The following is a 22,449-nucleotide window of genomic DNA, read 5'->3' on the forward strand; positions in this document are numbered from 1 at the left end:
GTTAACTGAATTGAAGAAACAACTAGAAGATTTATTGGAGAAGCAATTCATTTGACCTAGTGTTTCTCCATGGGGAGCTCCAGTGCTATTGGTGAAGAAGAAGGATGGTTTGTCACGTCTATGCATAGATTATAGACAATTAAACAAGTTAACAATCAAAAATAAATATCCTCTTCCTAGAATTGACGATCTTATGGATCAGTTGCATGGAGCAGTTGTCTTTTCTAAATTAGATCTGCGCTCAAGTTATCACCAAATTTTAGTGAAAGCGGAAGATGTTCAGAAGACTGCTTTTAGATCAAGGTATTGTCACTATGAATTTCTGGTTATGCCATTTGGTGTGACTAATGCTCCAGCTATCTTCATGGATTATATGAATCGGATATTCAGACCTTTTCTTGATAAGTTTGTAGTAGTGTTCATAGATGATATCTTGATCTATTCTCGTACAAGGGAAGAACATGCAGAACATCTTAGAACTGTCCTGAACATTTTGAGAGAAAAACAGTTATATGCTAAACTTTCAAAATGTGACTTCTGGATGTCAGAAATACAATTTTTGGGACATGTCATCTCTGCACAGGGAATCTCAGTAGATCCTTCTAAAGTGGAGGTTGTACTTCAGTGGGAACGTCCTAAAACAGTTACAGAAATTAGAAGCTTTGTCGGGTTAGCAGGATATTACAGGAGATTTATAGAAGGTTTTTCTAAAATAGTGGCTCCTTTGACCCAATTGACTAGAAAGGATCATCCTTTTGCATGGACTAAACAATGTGAGAGAAGCTTTGAAGAGTTGAAAAAAAGGTTGATTAATGCTCCTGTATTGACAATCCCTGATACCAATCAGTCTTTTGAAGTTTTTTGTGATGCTTCCTAACAAGGATTGGGTTGTGTTCTGATGCAGAATAAGAAAGTTGTTGCCTACGCTTCACGTCAGTTAAAGGTGCATGAAAGAAATTATCCAACTCATGATCTAGAATTGGTAGCAGTTGTCTTTACTTTGAAAATATGGAGACATTTTCTTTATGGAGTTAGTTTTAATGTGTTCAGTGATCATAAAAGCTTGAAGTATTTGTTTGATCAGAAGGAGCTTAATATGAGGCAAAGGAGGTGGATTGAATTTTTAAAGGACTATGATTTCCAGCTAATATACCATCTTGGGAAGGCAAATGTTGTTGCAGATGCGTTGAGTCGTAAAAAGATACAAATGTCTTCGCTTATGATTAAAGAGCTAGCATTGATTGAAGATTTCAGGAGTATGAATTTGGAGGTTTCCATGTCTTCAAATTGCATTAGTTGTAATACACTTGTTATAACTAATGAATTTCTAGAGAAGGTGAAGGAGAAGCAGTTGGAAGATTCAAAATTAAAGAACATCATGGGCTTATTAAATACTGACAAAGCTAAAGACTTCTCTTTAGGAGTGGATGGTATTTTGAGATTCAAAAATAGAATATGCATACCAGAGGATAATGAAATAAAGCAAACAGTATTATCAGAAGGTCATAAAAGCAAACTCAGTTTACATCCAGGAACGACCAAGATGTATCAAGATCTCAAGAAGTCTTATTGGTGGCATGGCATGAAGAATGATGTAGCTAAGTTTGTAGCTGCTTGCTTGACTTGTCAGAAATCAAAGATTGAGCATCAACGACCTGAACGCATATTAACTCAGTTAGACATTCCAGTGTGGAAGTGGGACAGTATCTCAATGCATTTTGTTACCCACTTACCACGTACTTTGCGGAAGCATGACTCTGTTTGGGTCATAGAGAACAGGTGGACAAAGACGGCATACTTCCTACCTATAGACTTGAGAATCTCTATGCGGAAGTTGGCCCAAATTTATATAGATGAAATAGTCAGATTGCATGGTGTACTCTCCAGCATAGTTTCAGATAGAGATCCCAGATTCACCTCCAGATTCTGGAAAACACTTCAAGAAGCTTTGGAGACTAAACTCGGACTTAGTTCAACATACCATCCTCAAACTGATGGACAATCAGAGAGAACTATCTAGTCCTTAGAGGATTTGCTTAGGACTTGTGTGTTAGATCATTTGGGCAGTTAGGATGAAATTCTACCTTTGATGGAGTTCACTTACAATAACAGCTACCAAGCAAGCATAGGAATGACTCCTTTTGAGGCATTGTACGGAAGAAAGTGCATGACACCTTTGTGCTGGTTTCAGGATGGTGAGAGTGTGTTAATTGGACTAGAATTAATACAACAAACCAATGAGAAAGTCAAAATAATTCAGGAAAGATTGAAAACATCTCTCATCAGGCAAAAATCTTATGCAAATCAAAGAAGAAGACCTTTAGAGTTCTCTGTGGGTGAGCACGTTTTTTTTAGCGTTACATCGTTCACTGGTGTAGGAAGAGCACTCAAATCCAAGAAATTGACTCCTAAGTTCATAGGACCTTATCAAATTCTTAGGAGAATAGGCCTTGTGGCTTATGAAATTGCTTTGCCTCCTCCTTTAGCTAATATTCACAATATTTTTCATGTATCTCAGCTAAGAAAGTACGTACCTGATCTCAATCACATTCTAGAGTCTGATTCAATCCAGGTGAAAGAAAATCTGTCATTTGAAGTGAAGCCAATCAAAATTTTAGATTCACAAGTGAAACAACTTCGTGGAAGAAGTATTCCCATGGTGAAAGTATTGTGGGATCTCATCTTTGGAGATTCCACTTGGGAAATTGAAAAGGAGATACGAGCATCATACCCTAATCTCTTTCTTGGTAAAATCATTTTTGAGGACGAAAGTTTTTGTAGTTGGAGATAATGTAACGACACTTTCTTTAAAAAAAAAAAGAAACAGAACCCTTCCCTGCACGTTTTTTTTCTTTCTTTCTTCCTTATCTCCCTTTTCTCTCTCTCTCTCCATATTTTATTCTCTCCCTTCTCTCTTAATTTCTCACTCCATACGTCATCTATTTTAGAATCTGATCGGACCACGTTGTAGCAAAGGAGTTAAGGAACATTTCTACCCGATCAGATTTTTAAACAGAGTAAGTTCATTTTTGCTCTAAAGATCCTTTGTTCTCTGTTTTTCCTTAGGATTTAGTCATCAATCTTGGTGGGGTCAGTTGAGAAGATTAATCCTCTCAACTTATTCTGCTATATACTGAATTTTTGTTCTGTTTGGATAACTTGCATTAGGCCTGTAAATTTTGAAACTTATCCAGACGGTGAGGAATAAAATTCTAGAAGTTGCTTGGAAAGCAAGCAATTAAGGTAAGGGAAGCTAAATTTAATTTTTAATAACACCCTAGGATAGAATATCTAAATTGGAAGGGACGTGGACCCAATATTCAATTTCTCTTGTAGGGATGTTGTTTGTTTATATATTGTGTATTTTTTTATATATTATTTAAACTTTATAAATATTATATTTTGATAGTTTGAAAGTTAAATATTGTTTTGATGTTGGAAAAGTCCTTGAATGGTATAAATTTTTAAAATGTTCCAATTGAATGATATGTATTATGAATGATGAAAATTGTATGAAATTGATGTCATACATTTGGGATAATGTATGAGTTGTTGTTTGATGGTACGTTAAGTATGAAAAGCCTATGTTTAACGGAGATCCTCTGGCTTCACTAATGATCTAAGTCATGTAGATTAAGATATTAGGTGGTGAGAAGCTGAGAAGGAGTTCATACACACCGGGTCCCACTGTAGACACTCAGTATTGGATGTTTGAACTTACCCTAATCTTTTCTATTGAATTCGCTGGTAATCTTTGGATCAAGTGTTAGTCTCTGGTAGGGGCATACTTAATGAGTCTTCCGGAAGATGAAGTGGGATTGAAATGAAATCCAATGATTGTGATTGAAAATAGATCCATGTGTGGTCTATATGAATGATGAAATTGATATTGAAATTTTATATGACAACATTTAAAGAAATGTTTATAAATGATTTGTTTGGTTGGTTGGTTCTTTTTGCAAGAATTAGATATGATATGCAATTTCTTTTCACTAGCTTACCATTGCTTTTCTTGCTGTGTTTGAACTACGATGACTGTACTACGTACATGAGATGATATTACAGGTGTCGGAGGGTCTGAAGAGCTTTAGGGTGTTGACTTTGAAACTTATATTGTAAATATTTATATTTCTATATGTCCTAATCATGTATTAGGAATGTTTTGAAAAACTCTAATTTTGTATAGAAATACGTAAAGCGTTTTAAATAGTTAGATGTATTTTCGGGGTGTTATAATTCTTAATATTATTTTCTTAACTATATTTTAATTTAATGAATAATTTTTGTTCATTATATTTGAGGTAAGTTTGGAGTTCTGTCACGATTTTATATTTTATCTTTAGAAGGTGTTTCAACATATTAAGAGAGAAGAAAATTGTCATTGACCTCAACTCTTAAATTATATAAGACTATTGAGCGTATCAGAACAAACTCTTCATTCCAAGACAAACTCTTCATTCCAAGACAAAAAAAAATTGAATATTCGCCTTTCAAATCTCGTTGTGTTTCCATAAACCATATCAATAATAAATTGACTTATCAATAATATCTTAACAGACTTAAAATTAAAACAAATTTTAAATTTTTTTTTTCTGTGTATTATGTTTTTGTTGCTTCATCTTTAAGCTAGTTAAGATGAATCTTTAAGTTTAGTTAAGATGTGGTAGAGTTATAAAAAAATATTATCACTTTAGTTGAATATTTTGTATCCTAACTTTTTTATAATAACCTTTTTAAAGAGAACAATTTTAAAGAGTGAGATTTTTAAGTCTACCAAAATAAAATTTTAAAAGAACTATCTCAAACATTTTATTTATTTATTTCCACATATAATATTAATGTTTCGATATTATGTATGATAAGATTATCACATATAAATATATTATCAATTTAATGTCAATTTACTATACCATATATTATCAAAAAAGGTGTTTCACTAAATTATGAGAGGATAATGTTTATAAATTACCTTTGATTTTAATATTTAGTAAAAGGGTTTAAATAATTCGATCACGTAGACAATGTTTTTCATAAAGTACAAACAAATGCAAGGATAAAAAAATTACTATACAATAATCACTTTATATTTTGCAATAAAATAAGTGTATACTTGATGGTAGTTTTATCCATATTTAATTGTTAAACTTAATTATTTTGAATTTAATTAATCATTAGGCATGTCGAGTCTAAGATCTGGTATACACTAAGATGCAACTCTTTTTATTTTTAATTTATTATAAGTAATCACTTTATATTTTACACTAAAAACTAAAATGATTGTATATGTTTATTGGTAGCTTTTATCTACTTTTAATTGCTAAACGTAATTATTTAAAATTGAGATAATAAGATGCAACTTTATTTATCTTTTTTTATTTTAGTGAATAGATTTAGTGGTTGTTATTCTCATATTTTTTTTACTATATGGGTTTTTATTTATGAGACTTTTAATTTATAATTTTCCCATTTAAAGCACAACATTATGTGTAGAAAAACATTTCTCATATTCTACTCTTTATTTCTTTCATGTCAAATATAATTTAGGAATTAAACTTTTTTTTCAGCAGAAATAGTGAGTGAAAAATCATTTATGCAACTAATAATTTATAGTTCTAATGGTTAATGTGACCATCTATACATATTAGAAGGAAATTTTTCTTAGATCAGCAAATAATTAAAAATATATGCTTAAAAGTATTGTGGTGAAAGATAAACAAAGGGAAATAGAGAGATAATATTTATTTAAAGTAATTGATTAATCTAATAATTGAAATCATTATCAAAATAAACACGTGGCAGATATTTGAAACCTGTTTGAAATAAAGGATTACAATAATGTTAGTGTTGAAATTACATGTGACAAAAAACCATGTAAAGATCTTGATGAAAAGAAAAATGAAACACATTATAAATGAACTAAGATGCAATTTGCTTTATTTATTTTGACTCTATATTATACCTGGTTAATTATTGTCATGTTTTGGAGTGTACACATCTTATATTTTAGGATATTTTTAGTTTGTAATTTGTCAAGGCCAAAACATTACCAATAGCACAAGAAAAAATTGATTTCGTATTTTCTGTAAATGGACAAAATTATTATTTTTTATTTTGGAATTGGGCAAAACATATAATAGAGAGTACTAATCGATTTGAAAGAAATCACAATTTATATTCTCTTTTTTATTTTTAAAAAATCGTATATGGTGAAACAAGTTTTTTGTAAATTTTATGCGTAAATTATTTTATTTTTCTTAAATTATTTGAGAAATATGATTTTAATTAGTAGATAATCATGTTAGAATTTTACATGTGAAAAACAATTTTTACAAAAATGTTGTATAATTGAATTTGTACTTGTCATCAGTTATATCCGAGTTGTACTCAACTCTAGAGTTCAGTGATTTTTATTTTTATTTTTGAAAAAAAAAACTTGTTATTTTTTAAAATTATGGAATAATTTAAAAAAGATTTTTTTTTTGTGTTATTTTGATTGAAAAGATTGTTTGAAAATTAATAAAGATGATAAAACTTTAATTTTGAGATGCTAAAAATAAACTAGAAAACTTAATCGAAAAATCTTTTACTTTTATAGATTTTTGGATTTATGTTTAGAGGTTTATGCTTTGCAGTTAAGGACTACGGTTACATGTGTCTCTATGAGTTAGATTTCTTTGATTTCAAGGTTTACGTTATCAATTTTATCACTACTATGAATTTTCATATATTCTTTTCAATCAAAATAACAGAATTAAATCTTTCTTAATTTATGTTGTCATGATAAATACGAGTTCGGAACAATATGATATAACTGAAGTTGTATATAATACGAAAGAGTTCAATTATACAATATTTTTTCAAAAATTATTTTTCACATGTACTATTTTAACATAATTATCCACTAATTAAAATCATACTTGTCAAATACAAATATAATTTCTTTAAAAATAATTTACCCATAAAATCTACATATAACTCGTATTTCCCACATACAATTTTCTTGAAAATTTTAAAAATCCTTAATGTAAGTGATGATTTCTTTCAAATTGATTTGTACTCTCTATAAACGAATTGTTCAATTTTAAAATAAATAAAAAATATTTTGTTTATCGAGAATACAAATTCAAATTACTTGAAGAAGAAAAAAAACATTTATCCATGTATAATAATACTAAGTATATAATGTTACAAATAATAATGAAAAGACATGAGCTAATAATTTATAGTAATAACTTATTTTTCAAAAGAAATTGAACTTTTTTACATTAGTTTTACTGCCCATATAGGAAAAAATTTAATAATTTACATGTAAAAAACCAAACATAAAATAATCACACAACAAATTTAATTTGGATATTTTTTTCAAAATCACAATTTTTTTTCTGAGTTAAATAAATTATTATGGACAATTAAATTTTTAAATATTATATACATATTTAAAATTTAATTTTAATATTAAGAATAACTTTGTATAATTATTTTATAATTACTTATTTAACAATTTGTCTTATAATATACTTTATGAATTTCAGTAGAAAAAAAATCAACACATAGGAATAAAGTGGTTTGGTTGAAATGTTAATAAAGTTTTATTTAATTTAATGACATGATTTGTTATCACAAAATTATAACTTAAAGTTTTTCTCTTTGAATAAACTCTTATTCAACTCACCCTCTCAGTATAACAATGCTTAGAAACTCAACTCAAATGCCACTGTAGACACTTCAATTTCAGTTAACACTACAAGAACTAAACATACTATTAAAATATATTTTTTTATAGTTTTTACGAGACAAATGTTAGATAATTTTTTAAAAAATCTGATGAAAAGCAATATTTATAACATAAAAATAGTTAAAATTAAAAAGATCGAATCACAACACAAAAGTTAGATAAAAAAAAATGGTGAGAGCTAAAAATGCAAAGAATGAATGAGAACAGAGAACATGGCAGCATGGTGGTGGTCACACTCATCAGCTCTAGAATAATCAACATGGCAAGCAAGTTCTAGTTCAACAGTTCCACGCACTTTTTTATTTTAATTTTTCTTTTCGAAATTCCACAAACGACAAAACAAAAATTAATTCAATAAAATCTACTACACTTTTCTTCTCTCTCTCCTTTCTTCCCACCTCCACTTATTCCTCTCCATTTTCCTCTGTCTGTTCCTCATTTTCTCTCCAAAAAACAGAAAAAAAAAACATTTTTTTGGCTTTCACTGATACCCCTTTTTTGTTTCTCCTTGAATTTTGCATCAAGGGACTTGGCTCTAAGCATGGTTTCACTTGGGGCTGTACATAGTGTGGTCTATGTGCTCCTGCTTTCGGTCACTTTGGTTTTGGGTGGGGACATAGTTCACCATGATGATGTTGCCCCCATAAGGCCTGGTTGTGACAACAACTTTGTTTTGGTACCAATTTTTCTCCTTTGTGTGTTCTTCTCATGAATTGTAAAATTGGTTGTGGAATGTGATACTCGTTGGTTTTCAACGTTTGTTCTTGGTCTTGATGCTTGCTTAGTGGGAAAGTTATAGAGAAGGATTTGGAAACATGGGAAAATCCCTTTGTTTTTAGGGAAATGAAAATTGGAGAGTTGGGTGGGATTTGTTTAAAAAATTCAGAAGTGTATGTACGTTTGGTATTTGATTTGAGTTTTCATTGTGGAAAGATGATCTGTTCCTTCAATGGTGCTTTGGTGTTTGCTCAATGCTTGCTTAAGTTTTAGAGGTTGCGTGCTGAGTTGTTTTGAGTTTCCTTTTTTAGATTCCATGCCATAGTGCTTAGTTGGGTACTGTAGTAATTATTTTTTTGCCTCGTAAACATCCATAGATGGTGGGTTTCTAGCTTTTCCTTAGAGATCTAAGTTTATTATGTGGTGAGAGATTGAGAGTTGCTAATTGAGTAATACACTAGCATCTTTTATTTGATACGTATGATTTTTTTATCGTTTTTTTTTTCTGCTTAATAATTTTTGTCATGCAAACTTGCATCTTCACACATGAAATTGATGCAGGTGTTGTTTATTAGATAATACTGAAAGAACTGAATTTGTCTCTGTTCTTCTCCAAAAGCTTTTATCCTGTAAAATTTCTGCAATTCAGTGCCCTTTTTTACTTACCTTCTTTGGTGGTTAGCTTAACGGTGAAGATAGGGATTTTTTATTTGAGTGTACCCAAAATTTAAATAAGAAAATTTTTTGACGGTAGCCAGCAGATTGGGAGCTATATTTTAATATTTGACTAAGAACGAACTGATTCTGAAAAATCTTTTAGCTTTACGATTCTAGCAACTGCTATCCAACCTATTTCTATTTTCTTGAATTTGGTACTGCCTTATATACATATATATGCATTCTTTCAACAGCTTTGATTAATTGCTTCTTTTTTGTCTAGGTAAAAGTCCCCACTTGGATTGATGGTGTGGAAAAAAGTGAGTATGTTGGTGTTGGTGCAAGATTTGGCCCTACATTGGAATCAAAAGAAAAACGTGCCAATCTTACCAGAGTTGTCATGGCTGATCCTCCTGATTGTTGTACAAAGCCTAAGAATAAAGTATTGGAATTCATTATTAAGTTGTTTATCCTGCCAAATGCAACTTTACTTGCATTTGAAATATAACTGCTCAGATTGAAAGCTCTATTTATACATTTACTGATTAGTATTTTGTATTACTTTCCACCATTAGCTCACCAGCGAGATAATTTTGGTGCACCGAGGAAAATGCAGTTTCACTACAAAGGCAAATATTGCTGATGAAGCTGGTGCTTCAGCCATCCTCATTATAAACTACCGTACAGGTGTTTGCATTTTCTTTTCAATGCTTTTTGAGATCATATAGCGTATTTTGTTCATTACTTGTCCATTAAAGTATAAAAGCAAGTTGCAATGAGCAGTTTAAGTCAATATTTCTTTCATAAATATAAAAGTATTATTTTGTGCTTGTTTTGATAAACTGTTGTCTTTTCTTGCTGTACAGAACTTTTCAAGATGGTTTGTGAAGAAAATGAAACTGATGTTGATATAGGAATACCTGCTGTCATGCTTCCCCAAGATGCTGGATTGACTTTGGAAAGGCATATTAAAAATAACTCCAATGGTATGATTGACTTTCTTTGAGCTGTTTCTTATTATGTAACTAGTGATTGCTTTTCTTTTGGCACAGGACAACAACTTTTAAAATGATGACTTTATATTTTATACCTGATCTGGTGATGTGTCTTATTTGATGCCATTTGCACTGCTGCATGTACAATTCCTGCTCTTTAGTGTCCATACAGTTATACTCTCCATTGCGTCCATTGGTTGATGTTGCGGAAGTGTTTTTGTGGCTTATGGCTGTTGGTACCATTTTATGTGCTTCATATTGGTCTGCCTGGAGTGCTAGAGAAGCAGCTATTGAGCAAGAGAAGCTTTTAAAGGTTACCTAGTTCCATTTTGTGTCAACTTTACTATGTCTCTATAGTGAAAAAAACAGGAATACTAAGATGTGGAGGATAAGATTCTACTAAGCCAAATAGAGCCAAACAAAAAAGTGCAGAAAAGACAAACATTAAAACAATAAAGCTTTTGCTTTATTTGCTACCTGTCAAGGAGGCTATATAAAACAGGACTTTATTCTCTTTTAATGTCAGCATGTTTTTCCTCCTTTATAACAAATTATTTTCCCGCATATTTGAAAATTCATTGATCTAGTTCCTAATATATGCTTAAACTTATATACTTGCAGGATGCTTCAGATGACTATATTAATACCGAAAATGTTGGTTCCAGTGGTTATGTGGAAATTAGTACCACAGCAGCAATTTTATTCGTCGTGATTGCTTCATGTTTCTTGGTTATGCTGTATAAATTAATGTCATTCTGGTTTGTTGAAGTTCTGGTGGTTCTGTTTTGCATTGGCGGGGTTGAGGTGAGTTGTTCTTGTTCCAGGCTTAGTTTTTGTTTATCTAAGTATTCTTTCCTCTGATCTAGATTATAATCACTATACTCATCGACCATATTTCCATACTTTTCTTATCATTATTTTGCATCTTCTTTAAGGCAGCTGCAATGTCTTAAATTTTAAGTGGGGGGGATCACTTGTGCTGAACTTTTAGTGACAAATTTCTTTCTATCGGAAAAGCAAGTGGTAGAATGCTCTTTGTATAATGGAAAATATATTTAGTAAGCTACTTTATGAGCATTGGTTGAGCATTTTCTACCCTATGCTTAAGGCTCATATTTTAACTGAACAAGATATAACAGATCATACTGAACTCATTTGCTCTTTAGCTCAACTTATTAATCCAAACAAGTGAGTTCAGCTGTAGAGGCATATTTCATTGCAATCATGTTCTTCCTGCCAGGGACCTGTTAATGTATAGGTCTGAAAGTTACTGAGCTTGAATGTCAATGCTTCAATCATTCTATTTGCTCCTTTAAGCTAATATGGGAAAAGTGGGTTTGATTATTTCATGTCCTTGAATTTATTTTGGTATGACTGGACAATTTACTTCTAGCTTCTTTCTCCAATTGTGTGGACGATGTCCTTTCGGAATTCAATATCCTAACATTCACTTCTAGCTTTGTGTGCTTGAATTCAAGCTTTCAAACTTCTCATCAATGGATGCAAATGAATTGCGGCTTGAAAATATGGAAGGGGATGAAAATAGTTGTTTAACTTCTAATGGCCCACCTTCACAATCCTAATTTCTACGGTTTCTATGATTTCTACGGTTGTGGTTATATCGAGTCCTAAATAAGTCATATAACATTTTCAATAACAAAATATGATATACAATTAATTATGAATTCCCTTTGATTGGTGGACATTATTATTTTTGTTATGTAGATTAGAACTTCAATATTTTTTCAGTCGTGAATTTTTAGTAATTTTTGCTTTAGTTATTACTTGGAGTTATAGTGGTACTGCAATAACAGCATGATTTACCTGTCAAACAAGCTAAATCTTTATATTCTTCATGTGCTTTCAGGGACTGCAAACTTGTTTGGTGGCCCTGCTATCATGGTAAGTCTTTTTTACACAAATGAAGGTGGTTGGACGAGAGTAGGACAGGATAACTAATCTGCCGAGTTTTCTTTTGTTATGAATTTTAGACTTCAGTAATCAATATTTTTAACGTAACTGAAAGAGGATATAACTACAGATGTTTATGGCCGAAAGATCATATTGTGGAGCATACTGTATTTGTGTTGTTAAATTGTGATTAATTGGTTTGATTATTGTTTATATAAATGGTGGCAAATAAGAGTAATAGATTGACTTAGTCAGTAATTCTTTTTCCATATACCTATTTCCTCTAAAGTATGAGCCATGAAGTGGTAAGGAATTGAATTTCATAACCAAATGTAGCAAGACAGACATATATACCTCTGACTGAACATTGCTCAAAGATGTATTTTATGTAATTTTTGCATCGGCAAGGATTTTCTGCTTTCTTTTAGTATTAAAATTTCATAAATCAATATTGCCTGAAAAAGAAATTAGTTCAGCTTGAAGCTTGTGGCTGTAGAGTACATGGTTCATTTTCATTGTATTACATTCTTTAGTTATGGTATGGAATTGACGGTAAAATGCTTATAGTTTTAGATGGTTTCGTCAACCTGCCCAGACATTTGTGAAGATACCCTTCTTTGGAGCTGTCTCATATCTGACACTTGCCATTACTCCATTCTGCATAGTGTTTGCCGTGGTTTGGGCAGTTTATCGCCGTGCATCATGGGCTTGGATTGGTCAGGATATTCTCGTAAGAATAGTTTTATCACTTTTGCTAATAAAAAAAACTACTTACTTTCACTTCGCCTCCTGGTTAATTTTTTTCTTTACATTTTCTAGTGTTTTGGACTGAACTGGTTGGCATTTCTGATTCATGGTTAAAATAAAGAAAATTATCATACAATCATAAAAAATTCACTTGCCGCTGACTTAGACATTGCTTTCTAACATTGGAACATTACTAGTATAAAACTGAAAATGTTAGCATTGAATCCGATAGTCTTCCTTTGGCTGCAGCTGTGACTAAAACAATGACTGTAGGATACCACATTTGTGTCTTGAAATGTATTGTTTTTGTTTATATATGATATAGATCCAAAAATAATTATTTATTTCATTAACACTATGTGCTGGTATGGAGTCATGAACTAAGTATCAAGAAGTGCATTCTTTTGCTATTGGTCAATGAAAAAGATATGAAGAACAGTATCAGTTTCCTAATCTCTGCTTTTTATATATGAAATTTGGCTGTCACTAGTCATTAAAATGCAACATGGTCAGAGATTATTCTTTGTCCATCCATTAATAGAGGAAAAACGAATAAAAAATAGGATGTTGAACTGATATTTGCTTAATTTCTTTCTGGATCCTATAGCACAAAATATTAATAGTAAATATGTTTTTCAAACTTGTTCCCACTCAAATGTAGTTTTGGATAGAAATTTAAGTTCTGCCATTCAGAATTATAAGCATTTATAAATCAAGAGGCTGATTGATATTTATTTAGCGTGTTTACTTATCTCTGTCTACCACCTATCATTCAGGGTATCACGTTGATAATTACAGTTCTTCAGATTGTTCGCATACCAAATCTAAAGGTATTCATTGTTGCTGTTTTCTTCCCACTACTTTTGGTTTTTAAAAGGCTTGGAAGGTATTATCTCCTTATTTACTTGTTTGTGATGCTTAGTTTAAGAATAGGAGTCATAAATGGGGCATTTCGAAGAGATAGCTTTGCAAGATCTTACTGAAGTTTTACTATGAACAAAAACACCTTCATACCTTTTTTCTGTATCAGGTTGGAACTGTTCTTCTCAGCTGTGCATTCCTATATGACATCTTTTGGGTGTTTGTCTCTAAATGGTGGTTCCATGAGAGTGTTATGATAGTGGTAAGTGTTTTAACGAAAGCTTTCTCTCTCTACCATTCTTTGCAAAGCTTGATTTTGGCTTCATTCGTGATTCTGTTTTCCCCTTCAAATTAATACAACTTTTCTCTACACAGGTAGCTCGTGGTGATAAGAGTGGAGAAGATGGCATTCCCATGCTTCTCAAGATACCTCGTCTATTTGACCCTTGGGGTGGTTACAGTATCATTGGATTTGGGGACATAATCTTACCAGGACTTTTAGTGGCATTTTCACTAAGGTTGAATTGGAATTCTTACGTTGATCATACTATACATACCTCTCCTACTCATCTTGTTTTACAGAATTCTTTTTTTTATAGCATCCACATTGTTCCCTTGCAAAAATGATTTAGATAGATGGAAAGGAGAGTGGTCTTTTATTATGTAACAATTTCAGAAACTTAATTATTCTATTGATAACTAATGTTACAGGTATGATTGGTTGGCAAAGAAGAACCTTCGTGCTGGATACTTCTTGTGGGCAATGACTGCTTATGGTTTAGGTATAGAATGTTTTATCTGGGAATAATAATAAAATGTGAAAATATTTAGACCTGTTAACTGTTATGCAAGATTCCGCAAATATTATTGTACACTTGGCTAATCTTTGATAGTATTATATTAATTTAACTCCGGAAAATTCTAGGCAACTGGTTAAAATTGCTTAACATTCTAAGTGCATCAACTTAACAAAAGAGTTCATATGAAAATTTAATGGTGACACTTACAAAACTTTTGACTTTCTCTCCGTTGAAATAGATGACATGTTGCTAACATGTGAGTTAGACATGGCTATGGAATTTGGTTTATAGAATAATCGAAAAAAGGGTTTAAAGAAGAGGTTTATCTCTACTTAATTCATTATAATGCATTTACTAGGCCTGTGCATGCACTGCTTCAATCTAAAATGTTTTTAATTTACTAATTAGAAGTAATAAAGAGCAATGATACGACCCTTTAGCAACATTAAGAGTTCTTCTACAAATCTGTTTGCTTGCTTCTTCTGTATATTCTTATCTTCAAAAATGAAAAATCACTGTTCGCTTTGTTCATCATACCTTCAATTTTGATCTGCAGGTCTTCTCATCACATATGTGGCTTTGAACTTGATGGATGGGCATGGTCAGCCAGCTTTGCTTTATATAGTTCCATTTACACTTGGTAAGTACAATCATCAGATTCATTTAAATCTAAAGTACAAGATCCAATGATTGCATGTTGGTATGTAATCTTTTACATTTTATACTTCCCTCAACATCCCCAAAAATGCTCCTTGGTGTTACATTTCAACCTATTCTATTAGCTTTTGAAGTTTTTTTGCTTAAATCATGATAATTAGTATCATTTTATTTTTTGAGTCCCAAACCAAGTGAAAATGGAATTATGTTTTAATTTGAGTTTTATGTTGACTGCTAAAGGCCTATCACAAGGTCTTTAACCAAGCTGAATGACATCCTGTCTTCCATGTAGTCAACCTCACCTAGCTTGGTTGTTGATCTATTTTAGAGCAAAATTTCATATATGGATTGGACAAAGAAGTAAAATGATTTTACTGAGAATTGAATTGTGACAGACTGCAATAACATCAATTGTTACTTAATGATAAAATCTGGTCCTTTTTCTGTAACCTTATTCTGGAATCACAAATGCAGGCACCTTTTTGTCATTGGGAAAAAAGAGAGGTGAGCTCAAGATATTATGGACAAGAGGGAAACCAGAAAGGCCTTGCTGTCATATCCAAGAGGATAATCAATCAATTAACAGCCACCATTGAACAGCAGCAGGCTTGTATCCTACTTGGTATATTAATCTATAGGAGAGTGATTTGGAACTCCAAGGACATTGTGTAACATCTGTAACTTTGTTGTAACTATTTCAGCCAAATGGTATGATAGCATGCACTTAAATCCTGAGAGAGATATCACCCAATTGTTCTGATATTGAAGAGGACCATGAATCTGTGTACTGTAACCTTATTTTTTGTGAGATAGCATAGAGGAATCCATGAGGGCCTGATCAAAACAATGCCTTTTCCAAGAAAATGTCAAGAAGCAAAGATACATGCATAGAAAATTCCGATCCAAGAGGGAAGGACTGTTGGAAAGGCTGCTAACACTGAGAAGCTGCTGTTTACTATAAGCATAAATTATGTTGTATTATTATCATCATTGCTATTGTTAATGTTGTATTGTATGGGATTTGAACTTGAAGTTAGCTAAATTTTAATTTCTGTAAGATTCTTCACGTTACCTATTTCCTTAAATCTTTCGAGATGAAGAGGAAAAACATTGATCTGTCTAGTCTTTGGTGTTTTGTATATTCTAGTTCTTGCATGAAAAGCTGGTTAGACTCCCAATAAAGACGTGCCAGTTATGAAAGTTGAATTAGTTCAATTTGAAGCAAAGTTTAAGACATGTTACATAATACTTTAAAAATTACATTTTCAGAATAATAGTTAAAATTCAGCTTCTGAGTTGAATTGAGTTAAGTTAAATTCAGACCATAAAAAATCTCATCACCAAATATTTGTAATGTCTAATCCTTTTATTTATCAACTTCACCAGTCATGGATTAAGACAGGTTTAGTTTATTCAAGATTTATTTGAATTTAAATCCTATTTCCAGTTAGATCCCATAATATATAAGCGAATGGATTTATTGACATAATATATTAAATTTTAACATTGTATGTAATTAAGTTATATAAATAAAGAAGCTATGAGTGTATAATAAACTAAAGATATGAATAAAATGTAGTTATAAAAAGTTTTATTTATTAAATTAAATTAAATAATGAAATTGTTACAAAATGTTGGAAGTAAAAATATATTTTTAGAAAAACATATTAATATGCTTTCAGAAGAGTATATTATTAGTTGTGTAATAAGTATTTCCATAGTAGAAAAATAAAATAAGATTATCACAAGTTAATTTTATAGACAACTTATCGTTTGTCTAAAATTTGATTTTAAACTTTGCATAAGTTGATTTTAGTAGAGAAAAAAAAACTAATTTTATTTTGTATATTTGTTCTTCTAAAATTACTTATAAAAAAAGTGTATAAACACCAAAGTGAGCTCTCACAAATCAACAAATAACTTGATTCCACTCACAAAATATATTGAATCTAATTTCCAAAAGTCAAATATATTAAAATTAACTTCAAAACTGTGGTGTTAGAGAAAAATAGTGGATCATACACACATCATACGCAAAATTCTTCTTCCTTCATCTTAGTTTCTTCTAGCACCGCATATTTTAGAAAATACCAATATATGAAAGAATATTTTCTGTTTTATTCAATATGTCTTTCATCTATAGCAATGATACATATATATAACCATAGCATTAGAACCGTACAGATTCTTTTTCTAACATAACATCTATAATTAAGACTAATTATAAACCCATTAATAGTGATTATATTCCTATAATTAAGTCTAATTATAGACTCATTAATAGTGATTATATTCCTGTAATTAAGTCTAATAATAATTACAGGAATATAATGATTTTGTCCGGTAATACGGAGGCCATATAGAGACTTTTGAAGCTTGCACACTGCCCCTGGTTGAGATTCTTGGAAGCCAGGAGGGAGTTTCATATAAACCTCATCATCAAGATCACCATGGAGAAACGCATTGTGAACGTCCATCTGATGAAGCTCCCAATCTTTTGCGGCTGCTACTGCTAGAGTTGTGCGAATGGTTACCGTCTTTACGACAGGAGAAAACGTCTCGTTGTAATCCAAACCCTCCACTTGATGATTGCCAAGAATTACCAATCGAGCCTTGAATCTTTCAATTGTTCCATCCGAGTTGTATTTGATTTTGTAGATCCATTTACACCCAAGTGCCTTCTTTCCAGGAGGGAGAGCGGTGAGTTTCCAGGTGTCATTGAGTTCGAGAGCATGAATCTCCTGTGCCATAGCATCACGCCACCGGGGTTCTCGAACCGCTTGAGAAAAGAACAGGGGTTCCTGCTCGGTATGTAAAGAGGCAAGAAAACTTTGATGATGTTTAGAAAAGGAATCACAATTCACAAAATCATGTATAGGATACGAAACACCTGAGGATTCTGTTGAAGAAGGTGACGGAACAGAGGGGCTTGACGGTATCGTGGTGGCTGCGAAAAAATCGCGTAACCGTACGGAAGGCAGCTTCGCGCGATGCCATCGCCCAAGGGGAACCGCGGCCGTCAGCGGTGGTGAAGAAACCGACGGCGCCGTCTCCGTCGGACGCGGCGGTGGATCCGCGGGTAGCGTCGAGGCTTCTATACACAGATCGGAGTCGTTGATAGTGTGGTCGAAGTCATCTATGAGGGTAGCATCCTCCTTGGCTAGGATGGGAGATGCAATGGGTTGGTTGACGATGCATTCATCTAGGTTTGAGGAGGCAACTTCATGAAGAAAATGTGGGTCCGTTCCAGTTTCTAAAGAGTTGGCAATAATTGGGTTTTGCAATGGTGGTGCAGTGTCCATCTTTTTGGCTTCAAAATATGGAAATTTATTTTCGAAAAAATGTACATCACGAGAGACAAAGAAAGTTTCTGTTTCCAAATCAAATAATTTCCATCCTTTTTGGCCATATGGATACCCGACAAACACACATTTTCGGCTACGACTATCAAATTTATCCCGCTGTCTATGTTGATTATGAGCATAACATAATGAACCAAATACTCGTAAGTGCACGTAACTGGGTACACATCCATGGATCACTTCATAAGGGGGTTTTCCTTTTAGAATGGAGGATGGTGTGAGATTGATTAAGTAGCCTGCAGTCAAAACGCATTCCCCTCAAAATTTAATGGGAAGATTGCCTTGAAACCGTAATGACCGAGCAACATTCAGAATATGCCGATGCTTGCGTTCGACGCGTCCATTTTGTTGCGGGGTCCCGACACAGGAAGTTTGGTGAAAGATACCTTGTTGAATGAAATATTGTTTTAGACACATGAATTCGGTTCCATTGTCAGAGCGAACCATTTTAACACATTTGTTGTATTGCCTCTCAACGAGTGTGAAATTTTTTTTCAAAATCACTGATACCTCTGTTTTTTCTTTTAACAAATAGATCCAAACTGCCCGTGAACAATCATCCACAATTGTCAAAAAATATGAAGCACCACAAGATGAAGGAGTTTTATAAGGACCCCATAAGTCACAATGAATTAAATCAAAAATATTCAAAGCTTGATGCGCACTTAAGAAAAACTTATCTCTCATTTGTTTCGATTTTTCACAAACTTTATTCAACTCATCACGAGTACATTTCCCACTTATATCAGGAAGCATTTGCACAATCTTAAATGACGGATGTCCTAATCTTTGGTGCCAAAGTGCTAGTTGATTTTCCATCTTGACATGACATGCTTGAGTCTTCCGTACCCCACGATACCAATAAAACCCATCTTTCCGTTCACCTGCTCCAATCAGCGTCCTCGAAGTGCGATCATGTATAATACACAATTTATCAGTGAATGTTACAACACAATTTTCTTCATCCGTCAATTGAGGTACTAAAAGTAAATTGCATTTTAATTTGGGAACATAAAGGACATTTTTCAATTCAAGTCCTTCTTCAAGAGTCACTGTTCCCTGTTCGCAAGCTAGAACACGTTCACCATCGGGTAACCCTACGGGGCACCCTTGTATAGTTTCCTTTTCACTCAAATTTTCCAGTGACCCGGTCATATGGTTTGATGCCCCACTGTCAATAATCCACAAACCCCAAATGCTCTTACCAGTCATTTTCTCTGATTCATTTGATTTTTGTTTGCTGATCATATCAACCAGTACCTTCCATTGTTCATTGGTTAGACCTGCCATCTCAAGTTTCTTGTCGTCATTGTTGGCTTGATTGTTGCTTCCACTAGCGTGTGCCACATTTGCACGTGTCGGGTTACCTTTGTTTCGCATCCCTTGACGTCCCCTGCCGTTCCATTTGTCTTCACTTTTTGGTCTGTCACCCCACCATTCGGGATATCCGATCAATTGGAAGCATCCCTTCATGTCGTGACCATTTTTACCGCAATGACTGCACGTCATTAATTTTTCTACCATATCTCCACGCCCTTTTTCTTTGTAGTTGGCCTGCATCGCGAGACCCACGACCAACCCCTTTCTTCCGTTGATTTGGCCATCATTCTCACTCTTTCTTCTTGTACCAACATAGCATATACGCGGTTCAAAGACGACAATGGGTCTGAGGCCAGAATGTTTGATCTTACTGTCCCGTAGCTTGCGTCATCCAACCCCATAAGGAGTTGATGAACCTTCTCCTCCTCCCTTCGTTTTTTCAACTGAGCACCAATCCCACACTTGCATCCACCACACGTACAAGATGGAATTTTGTCACTGTTAGCAAGCTCATCCCAAAGGACCTTCAATTTTCCAAAGTAAGTTGCCACCACCATTCCCTCCTGCTTGCATCTTGACAAGTCCGACCTTAGTTGTTGAATTCTAGGTCCATTCACGACCGAGAATCTTTCTTTAATGTCTTCCCACAAGTTATGTGCAGTCTCAGCATATGGTTCAATGGTGTTTAGAATCCAAGAGACAATCATGGACTGCACGGTCCACCAATCTTCAAGGTCGGGTGCCTCATCCTCTGGTTGGATATGTGTTCCATCAATGAAGCCCCATTTTCTCCGGGCACGAAGCGAGATCTTTACTGCTCTTGCCCATTCGTCGTAATTTTATCCGCGCAATTGGACTTGCGTGATTATGTTTTCGGGATTGTCACTCGCGTTGAGATCATAAGCACCTCCTCCTTCGTGCTCTGCTTTGTTGGCATTATTCTTTTCTGGTGCATCTGTCATGGTTGTGCACCGTTGCCTTTGCTTTGTGTTTGTCGGGTATCAGAGTTTTGTGCTCTGATACATGAAAGAATATTTTCTGTTTTATTCAATCTGTCTTTCATCTATAGCAATGATATATATATATATATATATATATATATATATATATATATAACCATAGCATTAGAACGTACAGAACCGTACAGATTCTTTTTCTAACATAACATCTGTAATTAAGACTAATTATAGACCCATTAATAGTGATTATATTCCTATAATTAAGTCTAATTATAGACTCATTAATAGTGATTATATTCCTGTAATTAAGTCTAATAATAATTACAGGAATATAATGATTTTGTCCGATAATATTCCTTCATCTCTTAGTTTCTTCTGGCACCGCATATTTTAGAAAATACCCAAATTATCCATTTTGAATTCTATACTTCAGGAAATTTTACGTTTTAAATTGTAGAATTTAAAATATAAAATTTGTATTTTAATTTGTTCAATCTAAAATACAAATTTATATTTCAAATTATACAATTTAGAATATAAATTCTGATGTGTATTCCAAATTCAAAATACAAGATATTTCAGATTATATAATATATTTCAGATTATACAATTATGAATTTTCAAATTCTAGAATTCAAAATACAAATATAAGGGAAAGATGAATGCTGATGAAGAGCCTAAAATTATCTTTATCGATGGAGGTGTAGGAAGAATTTCCCCACATCATAACTTCATTTTGTTCATAGTTCACCCTAGAGCTTTTTCTTCCTGCGCCCTTAGAATTACTAACTACAGTCTCACATTTAGAGAAAATATATATTTTTCTGATATAAATCATAACTTAAAATATTACCTAGATAACACTCTTTTAACTTTATTTAACAAAATGAACCTAATTATTGTATACTTATAAAATTTGTCTTCTCATGAATTAATTTTCTACCTGTTAACATTTTCGTTTGTAACATCCATCCTTCTGAAAATCGGTCCCTCCCTTATAAGCCAATTTCCGGGCAAGTTTTTTTTTATATATATATTTAGTAAATTTAATAAAAATATAGAAATAAAATTATAAAATTAATAATAATAATTTTATAAATATTTAATAATATATTGAAAAAGTAAAATTACTTAAATTAAATATGAAAAAAAAGAATGTTATAAAATCAATTATAAAATTTTCAAATGATTAAACATTTCTATATAAAGGTAAAATTAAAATTTAAAAAATATATAATTATTTATAGTTTTTATCTAATAATTATTTAATATAATATTTATTTTAAATATTTATTGAAGTATAATAATACATTTATGACAAAATATTTGGATAACTAATTTAAATGATACATGTACCATTTGTATTTGATTAAAAAAATTAAATATTTTGTGAACATTAATTGAAATTAAATTTATTTTACATTGTGCATGGAGAGAAAGCACATGAAATTGACACATAAAAGTTATAATCTAAATCAAACACATTATGTCACGGATCATCTTCTTAGGTGTTCCCTGACTAAATCTTTGGTTTAGATAATCCAGAATAATATTCTTAATTAAGTAATGTAAAATAAGGTAATTTTTAATCTTAAATTACATAATTTAGAATGAGTTATCTAAAATATATTGTATAATACGAAAATGTAGTTAATCATGTATTCTGAAATTTAGTTTTAAAATGTGATAACAGGATTAGGGGTGGTCATTTCTTATTATGGGATGGAA

General features: G+C 32.3%; 1 protein-coding gene across 1 annotated transcript; it reads left to right on the forward strand.

Moving 5' to 3' along the window:
* The first annotated feature begins 8,064 nt into the window (after positions 1–8,064).
* LOC137818375 (signal peptide peptidase-like 4) lies at positions 8,065–16,280 on the forward strand. The gene is made up of 14 exons (XM_068621762.1): positions 8,065–8,411; positions 9,393–9,551; positions 9,685–9,796; positions 9,976–10,095; positions 10,266–10,417; positions 10,726–10,908; positions 11,972–12,006; positions 12,583–12,745; positions 13,539–13,592; positions 13,793–13,885; positions 13,999–14,141; positions 14,335–14,405; positions 14,980–15,063; positions 15,555–16,280. Exons 1-14 carry the CDS (start codon positions 8,277–8,279, stop codon positions 15,674–15,676), a joined length of 1,626 nt encoding a protein of 541 aa, XP_068477863.1. The 5' UTR covers positions 8,065–8,276; the 3' UTR covers positions 15,677–16,280.
* Positions 16,281–22,449: the final 6,169 nt, after the last annotated feature.

This window comes from Phaseolus vulgaris, chromosome 10 (genome assembly GCF_000499845.2).
Source record: "Phaseolus vulgaris cultivar G19833 chromosome 10, P. vulgaris v2.0, whole genome shotgun sequence".
NCBI lineage: Eukaryota > Viridiplantae > Streptophyta > Magnoliopsida > Fabales > Fabaceae > Phaseolus > Phaseolus vulgaris.